Source organism: Diospyros lotus, chromosome 13 (genome assembly GCF_014633365.1).
Source record: "Diospyros lotus cultivar Yz01 chromosome 13, ASM1463336v1, whole genome shotgun sequence".
NCBI classification, from domain to species: Eukaryota; Viridiplantae; Streptophyta; class Magnoliopsida; order Ericales; family Ebenaceae; genus Diospyros; species Diospyros lotus.
Window position 1 is genome coordinate 39416876 of NC_068350.1, and position 22071 is coordinate 39438946.

A 22071-nucleotide genomic window follows, 5' to 3' on the forward strand; every position below is an offset into this window, starting at 1 on the left:
TCAGTTTTGTGGGTTTAGTCAGGCGATTTCTTAGCTTTGTAATTAGTATTAAGTTTGAGGGTAAAATCGGGAATGTCTAATCCTATTATAAGTCTTAGAGATTATCGCTTATTATTCTATAAAATAGAATAGGGGTCTAGGCTTAAGTTATAGAGTTCATTCTCATGAGGAAGTTAGAGAGAGAAAATGTTGTATACAAGAAATAGTTTTTGTAATCTTGGAGAGAGTTGTAATTGTGGGCGAAATTATACTGCTATCATTCTGAATAAAAGAAGGCTGCTATTGGGAAATTTTAAGAGGCTAGATGTAGGGTTGTCCTAAGGGCAATCCGAACCAGGATAAATTGCTTGTGTTTTTCTTATGGTTTGATTTATTTTATGTCATTTACCTTCTGTTTTCTTTATCATTTTCTATTGTTTCTCTTATCGTTTGAATTTGAGATTGTGCGCAAGTGTGAGGCAGTGAAATCCAACCAAGAAATCTAATTCTAAGTGCTCCTAAGTTAACAATAAATAAGATAAAATAATTTAGATTATTTTTTAAATTTTTAAACTTCACAATTTCAAGTTGTCAGAAGATTTTTTATATAATAAAAAATACATATATATATGTTTATATATACCATTCAAACAAAAATTGTTACAAAAAATTCTAAACAAAAATCAACTAATTTTTACTTTAATGATATTATTATCAATACACAATATTATTTATTTTTAATCAATTTTCAATTTTACACCAATCTCATATCGAATCAAATCAAAAACTGGTTGTAATAAAAATATAAACCCAAGATTGAATTAAATTTTAGTTAGTCGAAGATCGAACCGAACGATCTACATTAGTCTGAATAGAAATTTGAACATCCCAGAATAATTAATTTCATTGAAAATTTTAGTTGTTTATAAAATATATGTAAAATTTTATTAATTTATAAATAATTATAGTTTGACCTCCCTAAAGTAATGAAACTTTTTAACTGAACTGAACTCGCTAGGAATAATATTTTTATTAAACTAAAATAACTGAACCAAACCAACTAAAATTGTTAATGTTGTTTTTTGTTTCCCAAAGAGGCCCAAGGCTATGATGTATATTCGGGTTTATCTTCATAGGCTTCAGCCCAGGATTGAAGTACCGTCCAATATACCACCCATTGGCAGCCCATTAAAAAGTCGGGCCATAAGCCCTTAATTAAGCCTTTGGAGGAGAAATAGGCTGAGCCCATTTGCTCAAGGCTCAAGGAAGCCCAAGCCCAAGCCCAAACCCAAGCCAAATGGCCCATTAGCCGTGCCCTAGCTCCGTCATATTTAAGGCTTCTTTCTTGCCTTCTTTACCCTCATTTTGACGGCCGAACTCTCTCTCTCTCTTTCTCTCTTTGCTCTCCCGATACCTTCCTTTGATGGCTGATCTTCGTGTGCTGGTTCTTCCCTTTTCTGCCAGATCTACTTCTTATGGCAGGGGGTCTTCCTTTCCTTTGGAAGCCCCTAGTCGATCGGTGAGTAGCTTGTATTTATTTGGTTCGGCAGATCCTTTTGAGGTAAGCCTTTCTGGACTGTTCTTCGCCCTATATCTAAGTGATCGTTCTTGCTCCTTTGTGGATTTGGCGGTGAACGTAACCTGTGTGGTTTTGGGGAGAAGTTTTGGTGTTCTGGCCGAGAAGGTTTTGGGCTCCTATTTGGGGGTTTTCGTGGCTTGTTCCTTGTGTGCTTCCGTGAGGCTTGGTGTCCCTATTTTCTGGAGTTACCTGGGTGGTACACACTTGGATAGACCCAGATCTGAGCCTTGACGAGTCATTTTACAGGGAGTATCTGTTTACTATTACTCTTTTGTGTTCTTAACTTGTTTTCGATATCTCTTTGGTTTTGCTTATATTTGTACTAACCCTCTGCTTTGGTACACTACAAAAAATTTGATTTTTAGCGGCGGTTTTTTAGCGGCGGTTTCTAAAACCGCCGCAAAAAATGAAATTTTGCGGCGGTTTGCAAACCGCCGCAAAATACTATTTTAGCGGCGGTTTTTTTTACATTTTGCGGCGGTTTTCAAAAAATCGCCGCTAAATTTAGAAAATAATTAAATAATTAAAAAATAAAATTTAATTTAGCGGCGGTTTCTGAAAAACCGCCGCTAAATTCAAAAATTATTAAATAATTTAAAATTAAAATTAAATTAATATTTGCGGCGGTTTTCAAAACCGCCGCAAAATTCATTAAAAAATTTAATTTAGCGGCGGTTTCTGAAAAACCGCCGCTAAATTCAAAAATTATTAAATAATTTAAAATTAAAATTAAATTAATATTTGCGGCGGTTTTCAAAACCGCCGCAAAATTCATTAAAAAAAATTAATTTTGCGGCGGTTTCTGAAAAACCGCCGCTAAATTCAAAAATTATTAAATAATTTAAAATTAAAATTAAATTAATATTTGCGGCGATTTTCAAAACCGCCGCAAAATTCATTAAAAAAATTAATTTAGCGGCGGTTTCTGAAAAACCGCCGCTAAATTTAAAAATAATTAAATAATTTATAATTAAAATTAAATTAATATTTGCGGCTATTTTTCAAAACCGTCACAAAATTCATTAAAATATTTAATTTAGTTTTCAAAAAAGAAATTTCCCTCCAAAACTTGCATTAATAATTTACAATTAATACTTATTGTATTAATAATTTATATTTTATAATTTGCATTAATAATTTAAAATTTTCAATTGCTTTGAAATAATAAGTAGTAATAAAATTTTTCCCCAAAATTTGCATTAATGATTTACATTTAATACTTATTGCATTAATAATTTACATTTTGTAATTTGCATCTTTATATATATAAAAGAATGATAGTTTTCGAAAAAGAAATTTCCCCCCAAAACTTGCATTAATGATTTACAAATAATACTTATTGCATTAATAATTTGTATTTTGTAATTTGCATTAATAATTTAAAATTTTCAATTGTTTTGAAATAATAAATAGTAATAAAATTTTCTCCCAAATTAATGATTTGCATTTAGTACTTATTGCATTGATAATTTACATTTTGTAATTTGCATCTTTATATATATAAAAGTAGGATAGTCTTCAAAAAAGAAATTTCCCCCCAAAATTTGCATTAATGATTTACATTTAATACTTATTGCATTAATAATTTACATTTTGTAATTTACATCTTTATATATATAAAAGAAGGATAGTTTTCAAAAAAGAAATTTCCCCCCAAAACTTGCATTAATGATTTACAAATAATACTTATTGCATTAATAATTTGTATTTTGTAATTTGCATTAATAATTTAAAATTTTCAATTGATTTGAAATAATAAATAGTAATAAAATTTTCTCCCAAATTAATGATTTGCATTTAGTACTTATTGCATTAATAATTTACATTTTGTAATTTGCATCTTTATATATATAAAAGTAGGATAGTCTTCAAAAAAGAAATTTCCCCCCAAAATTTGCATTAATGATTTACATTTAATACTTATTGCATTAATAATTTACATTTTATAATTTGCATCTTTATATATATAAAAGAAGGATAGTTTTCAAAAAAGAAATTTCCCCCCAAAACTTGCATTAATGATTTACAAATAATACTTATTGCATTAATAATTTGTATTTTGTAATTTGCATTAATAATTTAAAATTTTCAATTGATTTGAAATAATAAATAGTAATAAAATTTTCTCCCAAATTAATGATTTGCATTTAGTACTTATTGCATTAATAATTTACATTTTGTAATTTGCATCTTTATATATATAAAAGTAGGATAGTCTTCAAAAAAGAAATTTTCCCCCAAAATTTGCATTAATGATTTACATTTAATATTTATTGCATTAATAATTTACATTTTGTAATTTGCATCTTTATATATATAAAAGAAGTATAGTTTTCAAAAAAGAAATTTCCCCCCAAAACTTGCATTAATGATTTACAAGTAATACTTATTGCATTAATAATTTGTATTTTGTAATTTGCATTAATAATTTAAAATTTTCAATTGTTTTGAAATAATAAATAGTAATAAAATTTTCCCCCAAATTAATGATTTGCGTTTAGTACTTATTGCATTAATAATTTACATTTTGTAATTTGCATCTTTACATATATAAAAATAGGATAGTCTTCAAAAAAGAAATTTTCCTCCAAAACTTGCATTAATGATTTAAAATTAATACTGATTGAATTAATAATTTGTATTTTGTAATTTGCATTAATAATTTAAATCTTTCAATTGCTTTGAAATGATAACTAGTAATAAAATTTTTCCCCAAAACTTGCATTTAATACTTATTACATTAATAATTTACATTTTGTAATTTGCATTAATAATTTAAATCTTTCAATTGTTTCGAAATAATATATACTAATTATGTAAAATTAATAATAAATTTTAAATATACAAGTTTTTCAATGCTAATTGTTTTCTATTAAATTTGCATGAATTTTATGAGAAATATTAATAGACAACTTAAACTATTAATTAAGTCATAGAAAAGTATCTATTTATTTAATATATTATTTTTATATCTTTATTCTATGTATATTTATATAATAATAAAATATGATAGTGAAATAAAGTATTTTGCCAAATGTCAATTAGTAGGGTTGTCAAGTATTAGAGTTTTTCAATACTAATTAATATTTAAGGTATCACATTTTTAAGACTATGGAAGAAATCAAAATTCATTTTTTTTAAATTTTGTTATTATTGAAAAAACTTATTCTTACTCATATTTAAGAGTTTTAATTTATATTTATAATTATAATATAATAAATAGAAAATAACGAACGTCTTTAAGTGAAAATATTATAGATTTTATAATATTTATTTATAAATAAATATAATATAATAAAAAAAATTTATAAGTAAATTGAATTAAAAGTGTTCTCCATTAGCATATTGAATAGTGAATAATTAAGTAAACTTAAATTTTTTCAATATGATTAAAGATTAAAAAAATTATAATTATCTGTAGCATCCGAAATTTTAGAGGTAAATAATAAGTACTAATTTCGACGTTTTAGAGTGATTGGTGACTTATGGAATACTTGTGAGTTAAATAAATTTAAATGAGGATGTTAAATTTATTGTATTCTTAAATGGGGAAGTGATCGGAAGTTTGTAGAATTTTAGGATTTAGATTATTAAGTGATTAAGATAAATAAAATATTATAGCAATTAATATATTTGTATATAATATAAAATAATTAAATAATTAAATAAAGGAATGAAAGTAATTTGGAAGGAAACGCACGCAATTATATGTGAAGTAAAATATAATCTTAAGTTAATATATTATATTACATAATATATATAAGTATGGAATGTTTGAGATAACATTATATATATATATATGTATACATGTAATATAGTGTGTGTGTGTGGGACGTGTGGCGCGCTGGCAACATGTGCTGCCTTTAATTTTTTTCCCAATTTGTGTTTTCCTTATTTTCATGGAAAATGGTCAATCAAAATGGCTTAAATGCGGCTGAAATTGGTTCAAAAGTCAAGAGGCTGTGAGAGAATTAAATGAGATTTGATAGTTTAATGATGGCCATTGGGGTTGGGGAAAAACTTAGTGGCGAAGGTGTTCTGAGGAGTATAAATAGGGATACAAATTTGTTAAAGAAAACTTGGAAAAGAGGGAGTTCGCGAGCAGAGCTTGGAGAAGAGGGAGACCGCGAGCAGCAAAGGGAAAGGAAGGAGAAAAGAATTGGGGAAGCGCACGGTAGCTACGAAATGGAAGTGAAGTGATAAAATTAAGGAGTCTTCGAGGTTATTCGGTATTTAGAATATTTCGGTAAGTGGGTAAAATTTATATAAGTGTTATATGTTTAAATCATAGATTTTATATGGTTAGATTATACAGTTTACACGTTAGAATTAACCGATTTAAGTCACGGTTGTATTATTTGATAGGAAACGTTTTACTTCGCATCGGGAGCACAAGAGAGGCTGAAATCAACCATTTTCAGGCAAGTTCCTAACCCTCTCTTCGCGTTATTTATTTCCCGTGAAAGTCTTTGAGGTTTCTTGTACTCTAAACCTTCCATCACCTTGATTCGGTGCCACGCATTAATAATAATATTCCGCGTGGCAACTACCCTATGACTTATGTTTTATTAAATGGGATTATTATTAATGGAATGAGTTAAGAAAATGATGATTTGGTGTTATTCTTTCTGTCCGTTACAGAGCTTCGTATCGCTCCGCTTCCCTTGGGAATGATGCCGAACCCGTTGGGGTTAGGTTCTTAGAGAAATTGGTTATGGTTAGAATTAGGAAAATGTGTTAAAGAGTTTATTATGTATGTTGAGATGACTTTATGTGAATGAAAAGTAATAAGAATGGTATTACGATGTTATGTGGTTATGTACATGAAGAGTTATGAGTTATGGAGAAATGTTATGTAAAGTTAAGCTGGGAAGATATAAAGTTAATAATGTCAGTAAGTGTGTCTAAGGGTATGGGTACAAAGCCACTGACTGTTAATCGTGGGTCGTGGCAGTTGATGGCTGGATGTATGGGCGCCAGTCATCGGTTGTTACGATAAGCGCTAGACGGCCAGAAGAGCTGGTACTCCAGATTCCCGCCTTGGTTTGTGCATTTCATGATGTGTGTGCTACAAAGGGCTGGGTTGCATTCACGTGGGGACATGCTTTGTGTGTGATGGGATGTATGAGCATTTGCATGACCCGGTTGGTCCAAGAGCCAATTTGGGTACCCTAGATGAGCATATGCATTTAGAGCATGTCGCGTGTGTGAATTCTTATGTGTGGGCGTAGCAGGGCCTGATGTTTGGTTTATGGGGGCCTTGTCATCACGTTTATGCTACGGAAGCCCTTGCATTTCTTATGTGTTGCATCGCATGGTTCTAATGTTACTGTTATTCTGGACGGGAGTACCGTGCCAGGTGTCGGGAGTACCGACTCATGTGAGCTTCGGCTCGGCTTAGATTTTAGCTCGGGGTTGGCCCGAGGGAAGACCAAGATCGCGGAAGTATATGATTATGTGATGTATGACATGATGAACACATGAGAATATGATGGGAATCAGGAAAAGTATGTAACAAGTATCAGGAAAAGACAAAAGTTGAATGTCAGGAAAAGCCGACCATGTCAGGAAAAGGCTGGTCTAAGAGAATGATGATATGGTAGCCTATGTTAGGCTACAACAGGTTTGTATGTGGGACCCGGGTGCCAATGTTTGACTTATGTGGGCCCCTGGTTCCTTATGTGCAGTTTATTTTATGTTATGCATGTAGAAGTAAGGTACGTATAACTCATGACATGGCGTGATTTCATTGACATGAATTGCATGGGGTGTCATGGGAAGAGTCCTATCCTAAACCCGTAACTTTCTTTCTAGAGCTTGCTGAGTCTCGCGACTCATGTTGTTTTACATCATTCCAGGTCAGCATATCCTGAGACCGCAGGTGTGTTCATCGGGGTTTGGGTCCAGACCGTCATGTCATGGTAGCAAGTGCAGAGCTCTCCCAAACCTAGATCCTGGGTGTCATCGTGTCCTAATAAGGTTAATGTTTTCAGAGTTTGTCGCATGTTATGTAAGCCCAGGTGGGCCCAACTGATGAATGGTTTGTAAAGATTATGATGAGATGTTGTAATAAAGAAAAATTATGATTTCAAAAAGGGTTATGTGTGTGTTGTAGGTGCGTCATTATTCGATATCATTTTAGTAATGACCCTCTCACGGATCCTCTTGGTGCTCGGGGGCTCCGGGAGGCGAGCCGTTACATTATCAATTTAGTTAAAATTATTTAAAATAATAAATTTATTTTTTTATTTTTAAATTAAACTCTCCCACATATCACGCGGGTTCACCACTAGTTAAAAATTTAATTTAAAAAAATAAAAATAAAAATAAATTTAACAAAATTTTAATAATTTTAAAATATATATAATTTTTTTATTTTTAATAAATTAATTTAATTCAATTAATTTATTTTTAATTTATTCCTTTATTCTTTTAAAAAATGATAAATTAATTAATATTTTTCTTTCTATATTAAAAAATATAAAATATAATTCTGAAAAATAGTGGTATATAATTTATATATGTAATTATATAACAAGGGAAGTTGGTAGATCAGGCGGTTTCAAGCATGCAATGGCATATGGGAGGTTGTGGGCTCGCCACGTGGCGCGCGGATATGCGGCCACGTGGCTGGGCGGGTGGGCAACCGTGTGGGCGCGGGCGGGTGAGAGAGTAAAATTTTTAATTTTATTTTAATTTTAGCGGCGGTTTTAAAAACCGCCGCTAAAATTAAAAATTTTTAATTTTTTTTAATTTTAGCGGCGGTTTCTAAAACCGCCGCTAAAATTTTAAATTTTAATTTTTTTTTTAATTTTTTATTTTTTTTAAATTTTAATTTTTTTAATTTTTGCGGCGGTTGAAAAACCGCCGCTAAAATAAAAAATTTTAATTTTTTTTAATTTTAGCGGCGATTTTTAAAACCGCCGCTAAAATTAAAAAAAACCGCCGCTAAATCACTGATTTTGCGGCGGTTTTAAAACCGCCGCAAAATCAGTGATTTAGCGGCGGTTATTCCAGCGGTTGGTCAAAACCGCCGCTAAATGCTCCACGACGGCTGGTTCAGCGGCGGTTTTGAAAACCGCCCCTAAATCACTTAGCGGCGGTTAAAAACCGTCGCTAAATGCCAGTTTTTTTGTAGTGGTAATTAATCTTTCGCAACAGTTAGTTCAATTCGATTCAAACTATTGATCACTTCGATTCAATTTCCAAATATATTATTAGTTAAGAGTTTTGTATTTGTAATAAATATGAAACTAATACTAATTTAATTATAAAAAATAATATTATTTTTTAATTTAATGTTAACTCCACCACTGGTTTTCAACAACTTAATTACTAGTACATTTGTGTTATGTGAAAGAACTTGGGTCTTCCAACACTAGTTGTACATAGGCTTGACAATATCATTTAGATTTGATGGGAATGGGTTCGATTAACAATGAAACCACACGATCTTTATTCTTGCCTTCAATATCATGTCCATGTCCATCTCCATATTGGTAGATGAATTGGGCAACCCTAGCCATGTTCATCGCCATGTCAACAAAACCTCGATTTAAAGGTGAATTTGCAGCTCTAGCTCCATTGATCTTGCTCCATGCTTCACTAATCAAGTGCTTGACATGTTTGCGAGCATCCTCTACAGAAGCTCCAATTTCATGCATGTATATTTGGATTGATTTAGACACATCGCCTCTTTCCATCTCATCCTATACAAATCAAGATAAAAATTAACTTATTTGCATCGAAAGCAATACATTCGTTTAGTAAAGATTTAAAAAAGATAGCATTGCGTGGTATAATTTGCTCACAAACGATGTTTCCAAATCATTCGCTAGCCTTACAACGATCGCCGACCACTTAATTATATCTGAGTATGCCTCCAAGCATTGCAACTCGTCATCACCTATGGAATTTGAACTTAAAAAATAACCATGTAAGAGCATTATAGGAACGGTTGATGTAATCCAGGCATGGTTTAGATACTCATCAAGCATTGGTATATAGCCAGTGTAATGCCATTTTGCCTCCCTCATGTAACCTTGGCATAAATCTTGCCACTACAACATTTGAACAATAATTAGATATGAAATAGCATTTCGATAATTAATAGTGCCATTATTAGTGTCACTTTAATCTAATTAATAATAAAGTTTTTATATGATACTTTTTTTTTAGGTATGAGAGGATGTGAACGTTGTGTTCCTTAAGAGTGTCGTAAGTCATTTCATTAACGCAATTGTAGAAACCGAAGAAACATATCTTCATGTAGTCTGGAAGTTGTTCCACTGCATTGACATCTCAACTGAGAACCCAAATTGTTTGTCATTAATTTTGATATAAAATATCACCATAAATATTAAATTTAAATGTATGGATGATATTTTCTTTAAATAAACCAACATTTTGACAACCTTTCAACTGCATTTGTGAAGAGTTGAAGCTCATCCAATGTACCATAAATGTCATACATATCATCAATGGAAGTTAAGATTTGGTTGATTCTTGTGATCATTCTTATGTAGTATTGGAATTGAGGCTTGTAACCCTGTCCAACAGCCCATAAAAAATTCTCCAGTATCCTGTCCCTTCCGAAGGGTAACCTCTCCCTCCATCTTAAGCTGTCCCACCACCTAATAGTTAAGACACCAATGAAGAAAAAACAAATCATTAAATACATAAAATTTAGTGTTAAAAATTTAGTAAAATAGTTATTATATGAAAAAATACATAAAATAAAAAATACACAGAAGGTAGCTATAGCAAATGTTATGTGTGATTATGTATTGGGCCTATGTTATGTATATAATTAATTTTTGAAAATATTTTTACATGCAAATCAAATATCAGAAATAAAGAAAAATATAGTATAAAATATTTTCCCTTCACGACAAACAGAGCTTTTATCTTATTATTTTTTGTCGAGGAGTGCTTCTAGTGTAAAATATGTTATGTTGTTCTTTTGCATAAATTTATATTGTCAATGTAATTTTTTAAAAATCAATTGACAATATATATGTTATGACACAAATCCTAAGATGAATCGATAAGGTGTAGTTGATGATGAAGATAGAGATTCCTTCTTTTAACTCAATTGGTGATAAGATTGGATAACAACCATCTAGATCAAAACTTTAAGTTGCAAACAGTTAATCCACGAAACGGAGGAACATAAGTACACTGATCAATATATGGGTGCTTATTATAAGAATAAGTACACTGATCTATATATATGTCCGCTAAGTCTTAAAAAATAAAGAATCGTTTCTTACTTGGACTTCTTTACGCTGCTATTGTAATATCCTAGGACATCATCATAATTTGATATTTTAAACCCTAGATAAATTATTAGAATTTTAGTTGGTATGTATAAATTTAGTAGTTAAATTTATTGTGTTGTAATTAAATTATATAAAGTTTATAGTAAAAATATTTGAAATTTTGTATTAAAATTGGATTTTATACTAATGAATGTGTATATATATATATTATAAAATCGTATGTATGTATGTATGTACATTATATATATATATATATATAAAATCAAAAAATCAAAAATCTGGGAAAAATCAGAGCAGGCGTGCGGCCATACTTTGGTCGCGCCTGTAATCGAGTACAGAGGAGATGGGGGGCTTTAATGAAGAAATGGCCGTTGGAGTGGCCTTCTAGGATGCGTGGCGCTCATGATGGGACAACTCGCGGCGAGTTTCGACTATAAATAGTCGCGTTCGAGCAACCTCCTTCATTAGAATTTTTTACTTCATAGATCGGGCATTTGGGGCAGTGTTTGAGAGTTTTGGGAGTAGGGTTTTAGTCCTTGCATCATGGGCAAGGTTTCTGGAGCGTTTGGTGGCCAATGGAGTAGCGGAGAAGGAGAATCAAGCCTCGCCGAAAAATCGTGACTTTGCTGGAGCCGAGACTTCAAACACGAAATCGAGGTATTTTTGTTATTTTTTTCTCGATTTTAAGGTTGTAATCGGGTTCGGGAGGTCAAAATTAAGGGGGAGGGAAGCTTTTTTTGAAGCTTGGAAGCTCGGCAGGGTCGCCGGCTGCGATTTGGCTGTCGAAGAAGACGACTCGAGGGGGGGTTGGGCACGTGGCCACACGCGCCCGCCAGTAGGAAGAAGGCGTGTGGCCCGCACGCGTCCATCAGGAAAGAAAGAAAAAAAAGAAAAGAAGAAAAATAAAAAGAAAATAGAAAAATTTTGCTAAAATTTTCAGAAAATCTAGAATTTAATTTATGTCTTATTTTGTGAAAAAATTTCTGGAAAATACTAAATTAATTATTCATTTAAGTAATTTTTTAAATATGGAAATAAGGAAAAAAATAGGAATTTAATCTAGAAAATTTCAAGAAAATTCGAAAAGACTAGAAATGTTATTTTAAAAATATTAGTGAAAGAAAATTGGGTTAAATGATGGTTTAGATATATGTTATGAAATTTAGAGGAAATAAGACTTAGAAAATAAAGAGAAATTGTAAATTAACATTTTGAAATAAATTTAATGTTTTAAGAATCCTTGGGGCTCGAGGATTGGGAAATAGCTCGTTTTCCGAAAACAACACGCTTTTCGAGATAACTTAAATTATGAAAGGTAAGTGTATTGTTGCAAGATTAGTACGGTTATAGATATTTATGTTTACACATGATCTCCGAGAATGCTTCATCATATTAACATGCCATGATAAGTATTCATCACGTAGACTGCACACATGACATGCTATGAAATGCATATGTACATGTTGATATTATTGATCACATGCATCGTGGCCGTAGGGAGTATGAATTAACACCGCTACTGTACCAAGGGTGCCCTCATACACGCCAGCTTCAAAAGAGGTGATAGTAAAAAATTATAAATAGCATGAAGGGTGCAGTTGACACCTACAATGAGTAAGACATTGCATACACACATATTAAACATCTTGTACCTTTACTTAGATGATTCATCATCTAATTCGGGTTTTGCCCCTAGAATATTCAACGTTTCAATCGGGACTTACAGTGATGGTACAAAAGTCGAAGATGTGTAACGACATGAGTCGTCGAGAAGTAAGCAAGTGTACCATGTTGTGTTGTAGTATGGATATTTCAAGGATTATGTACATTTTAAATTATCTTTAGAATCTTATGTATCAACTTTGTAATAAGTACCATGTTCAGTTATCTATGTATGAAATGTTATGATCAGGTTCGATTTCAGCTTCCGCTTTATAAGATTTTATTTATCTCTAGTGTGTAACTTATTTCGTCAAGCACTAGATAGGTCTAAGGGAATTTCAGGGTGATGTAGTGTGGAAAGAAAAAATAAGATCCTAAATTCCCTAAGACATAACACGCCCTGAGTAGGTGGGGTGTTACAGCTATCATTGTTGACACTAGCTTGATGCCTATTCTCTTTTCTTTTTTTTTTTATGATCCAAATTTTGCCAGACTAATCCTAGGAAGAGCGGTCTTCCTCCCCTGATTCGCCCTCCGATCAAATTTGAATACGGTTACCCACTTTATGAACCTTACCTTTATGTTGAGCAGACAGGACTTCTGAAAGGGCAACAGGGCACACCATAACCCTACCTCCACATGGGTGACTTTCCTTCCAGCTAATGGTACCAACAATTTTGCCTTTCCAAGACGCCACAAGTGTTACAATTGTGACTCGGAATTTAAATTTGACTGAAACTTGGTTTCCTAATTTGACCGCCACTATAATTTCAAATTTGACTTTGATTATGATGTTGTCAAATTCGATTTTGTGTGATATACATTTATCAGTTTGCAATAATCTTAGATATCCATGTTAATAATAATTTATCCTATTTTTAATGTATAATTATATATCCATGTTAATATAATATAAAATGTTAGATACTATCATAAAAGTGGTAAAATAGTAGCCAAATCCATATTTTTATCGCTACTCAAATTTTTCATTGTTTTGATTATATCTCTGAACTTGATTTTCGAGTCAATTTAGTTCATGTACTTTGAGTGTTTTTTTTTTTCATGTACACTACAAGAAAAACGGGATTTAGCGACGAATTTTTAGCGATGGACATTTCCGTCGCTATTTTGCAACGGAATAACGACGGATTTGCGATGGATTAATTTTTTTTTTTTTTTAGAATTAGCAACGGATTTTAGCGATGGAATATTTTTCCGTTGCTACAAAAATAAAAAAAATTATTTTTTTAGCGACGGAAAAAGTAATCCGTCGCTAATTTTAGCGACGGAAATAATTTTCCGTCGCTAAATTTTAATAATAATAAAAAAATAAAAATTAAATTTTTATATAGCGATGGAATTTGTTTCTGTCGCTATTTTTAGCGACAGAAAAAAGTTTCTATCACAATATTTTAAAAGAAAAAGTTAATTTTAATATTAGTTTAAATAATTAAAATAAAATTTTAAATTTAAATTTTTTATTATTAAAATTTAACGATGGAACGATATTTCCATCGCTAAAAATAGCAATGGATATAACTTTCCGTCGCTAAATTTTAATAATAATAAAAAAATAAAAATTAAATTTTTATATAGCGACGGAATTTGTTTCTGTCACTATTTGTAGTCATGGAAAAAAGTTTCCGTCGCAATATTTTAAAAGAAAAAATTAATTTTAATATTAGTTTAAATAATTAAAATAAAATTTTAAATTTAAATTTTTTATTATTAAAATTTAGCGACGGAACGATATTTCCGTCGCTAAAAATAGCAACGGATATAACTTTCCGTCATTAAATTTTAATAATAATAAAAAAATAAAAATTAAATTTTTATCTAGCGACGGAATATGTTTCTGTCGCTATTTTTAGCGACGAAAAAAAATTTTCGTCGCAATATTTTAAAAGAAAAAATTAATTTTAATATTAGTTTAAATAATTAAAATAAAATTTTAAATTTAAATTTTTTATTATTAAAATTTAGCGACGGAACGATATTTCCATCGCTAAAAATAGCAACGGATATAACTTTCCGTCGTTAAGTTTTAATAATAATAAATAAATAAAAATTAAATTTTTATATAGCGACGGAATTTGTTTCTGTCGCTATTTTTAGCGATGGAAATTTCCGTCGCAATATTTTAAAAGAAAAAATTAATTTTAATATTAGTTTAAATAATTAAAATAAAATTTTAAATTAAAAAAATTAAAAAATTAAAATTAGCAACGGATTATTCAAATCCGTCGCTGATTTAGCCACGGATTCAATATTCTGTCGCTACCTTTAATTTTTAATTGTTTTATTTAATTAATTTATAAATATTTAAATTTGGAATGAATATTTAAATATACATTTAACCATGAGATGAATATTAAAAAATTAATTTATAAAATTTAAATAAATATATTAATATTAAAAATCATAACATTGCTAAATTCTAACTATATGAATTAAATGTATAATAATTAATTATTTGTAATATTTATTAACTGTGTACAAAATGTAAACAATAATGGGCTTGTAATATTTATTAACTATGAGAATTTTTTGCTAAGCTAAAAGGTTTAAAAACCATAATGGGCTTGTTTTTTTGCAGCTTAAAAGCTGTAATTTTTAACTTCTAGCTTAAAAAAAATGGTAATGTATTGTTTGTTTTAATTTGTAGAATTATAACTTATAGCTTCTACTAGCTTTTAGAATGGGTAGAAGTTGGCTTTTTCAAAGATAAGGTACCCCAACTTCTACATCTTTCTGAGAAGTTGCAACAAATAAGTTCACAACTTATTTTAAGTTATAAACTATAATTTCTTTAATCAAGCTGCAACAAACATGACCAATATATGAACGACATTGTGTCTTATACTTGATAACAATATCATATGTCACTATCTAATATAAATATTATGTACAAAACATTAATGTGGATCAAGAAAAAAATAAATATATCTCTTTATCATTTGTCCTCTCTAATTTTGTCTCTGACTTATAGATGAAATTCAACAATCTGAAACTCGCTATGTTGATCAGATGGGTTCTGTCATTAGTATTGTTCTATTCTATAATTGAGAATCCTAAGTTCCCTGGATGTTTTTAATTTTTATTTTTTAAATTTTTTTATGAAACTCAAAAATTACCCTAAAAATTTATAAATGTTATGTAGATTTTATTTAATATAATTTTTATTTATAGAAAAATTAATTTTTTAATATAACAAACTATTAATAAATAATTCAATATATCAAATTAATTTTTAAATAAATATTAATTTAAAATATAATAATTTAAATTATTTTATTATCACATTTTAGATAATTATAGTAAGATTTTATTTAATAATAAAATTTTATTTAAAATACATTATTTTTATTAATGAAATAATTATTAATATTATTTTTATAAGTTATATTATTTTTTATATAATTAAAATATTAAAAATAAATAAATTCAAGAGGCAAGAATTTATTTTAATAATAGTTTTAATAATAAAAAAATTAAAAAATACATTTTTAGATAGAGACGGAATTTATTTTCTATCATTAATTTTACCGATGGAATTTATCTTCTGTTGCAAATATTAGAGACGGAAATAAATTCCGTCCATAAAGTTTAAAATAAAAAATAAAAAATTAAATTTTACAACAGAATTAATATTCTGTCACTACTTTAGCGATGCAAAACTATTTCCATTGCTAAAAAATTAAATTTTAATTGTAATTTTTTTGCTTTTGAAATATAGAGACAAAAAAATTTTTTCATCGCAAATTTTAAAAATAAAAAATTAAAATTTAATACAGAATCAAATAACAAAAAATAAATAAATAAATAAATTTAGTGACAAATTGTACGAGTTCGTCGCTGATGTAGATACGGAACTTTCAATCTGTCGCTAAACTTAATTTTTATTTATTTATTTAATTAATTTATAAATATTAAATTCTATAAGAAATTAAATATATTAATGTATATTTAATTAAAAAAATTAAAAATTTAGATAAATATATTAAATTTAAAAATCATAATATTACTAAATTCCAAATACATTAATTAATATATTTCATTTGCATAAAAATAAAACAATATCGAGGAATTACATTATATAGAAAAGAGTTTATAAGCTATCTTATCAATGTCTTATTCTCTATAATTAGGAGAATTATATAAAAATAAAACAATTAAATATATAAGTAAGTCATTCACAATAAATAATAAAAAATAAAATATTTATTTAATATATTTATGTAGTAGCGCTTGTTAAAATGAGCAAGATAAGTAAGTATGAAGATAAGTTCGAAATAGTTTTCGGACTAAGATATTGAATAATGGTTTTCTCCCTTAATAGTTATACTAGAAAAAAACTATAGGGGGTTAATTTTTATTTTTGAAGTTTAAGTGTTATGTATAAAATATTAATGTTGAACAAGAAAAAAATAAATATATTTTTATATAAATTTAAAAATTCTAATCCATATCCCTCTCTCTTATTTGGCAGTATTTGTTAACCACTAACTATTATTTGTCAACAACCAACTATCAATCACTTGTCATTATCACCATTATCTTTTTCCTCGCACCATTAGTTGGTGTCGCAACAAATTACCTCATATTATTAAATATTATATCGTTGTTCTTTTGTTGATCATCATTTCACTTTTTTCTTTGTATGACAGTATATCGTTAGTTTTAAATATTTATGATTTTTAAAATTTTTAATTTTATTTTTGTTGTTTACTACTTTATTGAATCAAATTAATTAAAATTAAATATAACCTCTTTGTTTGTATGACAATATATCGTTAGTTTTTAAAATGTATTATTTTTTAATTTCTAATTTTATTTTTGGTTTTTACTACTTTATTGAATCAAATTAATTAAAATTCGATATAATCGAATTAATTGAATCAAATTAATAAGAATTATCATTTTTTTAAAATTTGCTTCTATTCAATTAATGTTTTTAAAAAAAATAAGTTCTTTGTTTTCAATTATATTTTTTAGTTAAAAATAATCTAATCGATTGGATTTTAAGACAATGATTTTTTTATGGTAATAAAATGACGTCGTTTTTGGCCTATCACACAATTTTTCAGCTTGTTCGATTTTTTAGCTTATTTGGTTTATCAGTTAATTCAATTTTAATTAATTTTTTTATATGTTTGTTTGGTTTATTGAATCTGTTTAGTTTATGTAGTCTATATTTAGTTTTTTCTATTGTTAGTTAATTTAATTTATTTGGTTTAATCGGTCAAGTCAATTTAGTTTAATTTCTCAATTCAATTTATTAATTTTTAATTAATTTGATAATTAAACCGATTGTTTACGTACCCCTAATAATGAGGGAAACTCTTTATATATGAAAGAGAAAATAATCAAAATTTTCTTCTTTAAAAAATTAAAGACTACCCAACATTCAAAATATATAAAGAATATTGTTACAATATTTTTGAATTTTTTTTATCTTTTATAAATTTTTTATTAAAATAGTATTTATAACATATCAAATTAATTTATTATAATTATTAGATTTATAATATAAGTATTTTTTAAATTAATATTAATTTAAAATACAATGATTTAAATTATTTTATTATGATATTTTAAATGATTATAATAAATTATTAATAAAATTATTTAATAATTATCATAATTTTAATAATTTTATTTATTATTATAATTTTACATTAATATAAATTTTATTAATTAAATAATAATTATTATTATTTTAATAATTTTAATATTACATAAATTTATATATAAAAATTATTAATAAATAAAATTTATTAATGAAAGAGGCGGGGAACTCCCCGCCTCTTTCACTCCCCCCTGTAAACCCCTCCTTTCCCTTTCCCCCCGTAAAACCCTCCCCCCCCCCCCCCCCCCGCTTTCTCCCTCTTTCCCTCTTCTCCCTTCTCTGCATTACCTTCTCTGTATTACCCTTCTCCCTCTCTCTCTCTCTCTGGTTTCTGTTGATCCCAAGCGTCTCGGGTGGTGGCCAGTAGTCTTGCTGTTTTAATTGCAGACTCTCGCGGATATATAATCAGCCATAAGATTTGGAGGTTTTATAGATATATAGATGTAGCTAGCGTGCATTCGGAAGCATATATTCAGAGGAATTGGAGTTTTTATATTTATATATATAAATAGTTATAGAAGCAAGCAAGCAATCTGGGGGCAAAACGAAGACGAAGACGACAAGATTATTGGTTCTGGAATCAATGTTCAACTCCAGTAAGTCTCCATTTATTCCATTCTCCCTTACAACCATAGGCATAGCTAGCCGTTAGCAGCGTCTATAACACCTGTTGAACATTGATTTTGGATTTCATTTTCTTCAACCAGAGAGAGAAGGAATTAACCTGTGCACATACATACATGTATAATGCTGTGTGGATGATAACAACTGTATAACCCACCCACGCCATCGTCGCCGCTTCTGCATCGCTCGTCGCGTCCCTGCTGCACACCGCTGTCGCCCCCCGCCACGTCGTCGCTGCCCATTTCCAAAAGGTCCTCTCTCTCTCTCTGTGTATATATATATATATATATAGATTTACATGTGTGTTTGCTTCATTTCTGTATTTGGTGTTAATTTAATTTAGTGTTAATTTAATTTAGTTTAGTTTATGTGTAAAGATATGTGTGTTAATTTAGTGTATTTGATTATGTTTATGTGTGTATCTAATTGTATATTTGATTATTCATTATGTACATTTTATTATGTGTATCCTATTATTTTGTGTATTTTTTATAGTGTTTTATGTTTTGTGTACATTTGATATTTTAAAATTATTAATTTAGTATAGTATATAGATATACGTGCGTGCCCGTATGTGTTAATGTATATTTGATTATGTGTGTTATTTGATTATGTATATAGATATGTGTGTTAATTTAGTGTGTTAATTTCGTTTAGTGTAAATTCATTTAGTGTTAATTTAATTTAGTTTAGTTTATGTATATAGATATGTGTGTTAATTTAGTGTATTTGATGATTATGTGTATGTGTGTATCTAATTGTGTATTTGATTATTCATTTGATATTTTAAAATTATTAATTTAGTGTATTATATAGATATACATGTGCACGGGTGTAATTTTAAAAAAAAATTAATATATTGCGACGGAATAATTTTCCGTCGCAATAAATTTTTAATATATTTTTTAATTATTTTAATTTACTTCAGTGACAGAAAATTCCGTCGCTATAATTAATTTAATAAAATTCAAAAAAATTCGTAGCGACGGAATTTTTCGTCGCTATAATTAATTTTAAAAAAATTCAAAAAATATTAGCGATGGAAACTTCTGTCGCTATATTAATTGAATAAAAAAATTCTAAACTAATAGCGACGAAAAATTTCCGTCGATATAGTTAATTCAATAAAAAATTTAAAATATTATAAATTTCATAAAAAAATTCTAAAATATAGCGACGGAATAGTCCGTCGCTAAAAAAAAGAATTTCTTTTTTTAAAAACAATTGCGACGGATATTTCCGTCGCAGCATTTAAAAAAAAATAAAAAAATTCTTTTTTTTAATTAGCGACGGAATATTCTGTCGCTATATTTTAAATATTTTTTTTAAAAATAATAGTGACGGAATTTTCTGTCGCTAATAAAAAATAATAATTTTAATTTTTTTTTTTTTAAAAATATTGCGACGGAAATATTTCGTCGCAATTTTTTTTAAAAAATATAGTTAGCGACGGAAATATTTTCGTCGCTAAGACGTCACTAAAATAGCGACGGATCCGTCACAAAGAAAATTTAGCGACGCAAACTTTAGCGACGGACAGTTTCCGTCGCTAAATATATTTTGCGACGGAATTTTGGATTTAGCGACGGAAATATTCCGTCGCTAAATCCCGGAATTCTTGTAGTGGTAACAACTTAAACTTTTCATTATTTCAATTATATTTCTAAGCCTAAATTTTTAAGTCAATTTAAATCTTTGTTCTTTCATGGGTTAAAAAAAGGTAAAATAAGATAATAAAATACACTTCGCATTCGATTCAAGTCAAAATATTAGAATTAAATTAATTCAAAAATAAAAATTTAGAGATGTAATCGAAATAATGAAAAGTTCGACTTATCATACAAAAAAAGTTAATATATAAGAATTAAATTAACTCAAAAATATAAATTTAAATATGTAATCAAAATAATAAAAAAAATTAAATAACTACACATAAAAAAATGTCAAATTACATGAGTAAAAATATAAGTTAGGATGTTTACGAGGCATAGATTAAGTGATTGGGTCACGATAAGTTGGGATTTATACTAGTAGATTGTGGGTTTAATTTCTTACCCTGCGCAATGAGACAAACTCTCTATATATGATTTATTTTTTTTGTTAAAATCAAGAACATGAATAACGAAGAATCGTGTAAAAATGATATTCTCAAAATATTCACGGAAAAGATGCGTACTTTTTTGTCCAACTAAGTCAATCTGATATCTGTCCCAAAGTCTTTATCTTCGTGCAAATGAATTGAAGTTTTGTTACTTTTTCCAAACTCCAATCAAAATGATTGAGATTGTAACATTCTGATTTGGGAAATTAAACCCATTTTTGAGATTAAGTTGTAAAAAATATATAATAAGTTAAGGTGGAACCCAATTAAATTATATAGCTTTATTGGATAAACTTATTAAGACTCCGTTTGGATTTGAGAATTGGATGCATTGAATTGAGTTTGTAGTGAAATGAAGTAAAGGGGGTTTTCGTTAAATTTTGCTTCAAAGTAACTCAACTCATATTAGGTGTGTTAACGGTCCAAACTAAACTTAAGTATGTTTATGCATATATGCATACGTGTACATATGCATACATAAACATATATATATATAATTAATTTTTGAAAATATTTTTACATGCAGATCAAACATCAAAAATAAAGAAAAATATAGTATAAAATATTTTCCCTTCAAGACAAACAGAGCTTTTATCTTATTATTTTTTATCGAGGAGTGCTTCTAGTGTAAAATATGTTATGTTGTTCTTTTGCATAAATTTATATTGTCAATGTAATTTTTAAAAATCAATTGACAATATAAATGTTATGACACAAATCCTAAGATGAATCGATAAGGTGTAGTTGATGATGAAGATAGAGATTCCTTCTTTTAACTCAATTGATAATAAGATTGGATAACAATCATCTAGATCAAAACTTTAAGTTACAACCAGTCAATCCACGAAACGAAGGAACATAAGTACACTGATCTATATGTGAGTGCTTATTATAAGAATAAGTACACTGATCTATATATATGTCCGCTAAGTCTTAAAAAATAAAGAATCGTTTCTTGCTTGGACTTCTTTACACTGCTATTGTAATATCCTAGGACATCATCATAATTTGATATTTTAAACCCTAGAGAAATTATTAGACTTTTAGTTGGTATGTATAAATTTAGTAGTTAAATTTATTGTGTTGTAATTAAATTATATAAAGTATATAGTAAAAATATCAGAAATTTTGTATTAAAATTGGATTTTATACTAATAAATATATATATATATATATATTATAAACTCGTATGTATGTATGTATGTATGTACATTAT

At 28.4% G+C, this 22071-nt stretch overlaps 1 protein-coding gene across 1 annotated transcript; it reads right to left on the reverse strand.

Moving 5' to 3' along the window:
- Nucleotides 1-8961: 8961 nt before the first annotated feature.
- LOC127788234 ((-)-alpha-terpineol synthase-like) lies at nt 8962-9594 on the reverse strand. Its single transcript, XM_052316345.1, has 2 exons — nt 9370-9594; nt 8962-9267 (listed from the first exon to the last, which is right to left on the reverse strand). Exons 1-2 carry the CDS (start codon nt 9592-9594, stop codon nt 8962-8964), a joined length of 531 nt encoding a protein of 176 aa, XP_052172305.1.
- Nucleotides 9595-22071: the final 12477 nt, after the last annotated feature.

Excerpts from the sequence above, each read along its gene's own strand:
- LOC127788234 (XM_052316345.1), bottom strand. The coding sequence starts at position 9,594 with ATGAGGGAGGCAAAATGGCATTACACTGGCTATATACCAATGCTTGAT. Across the intron at positions 9,268-9,369 it reads ATGATTTGGAAACATCGTTT|GATGAGATGGAAAGAGGCGA; the intron begins GTGAGCAAATTA and ends TGATTTGTATAG.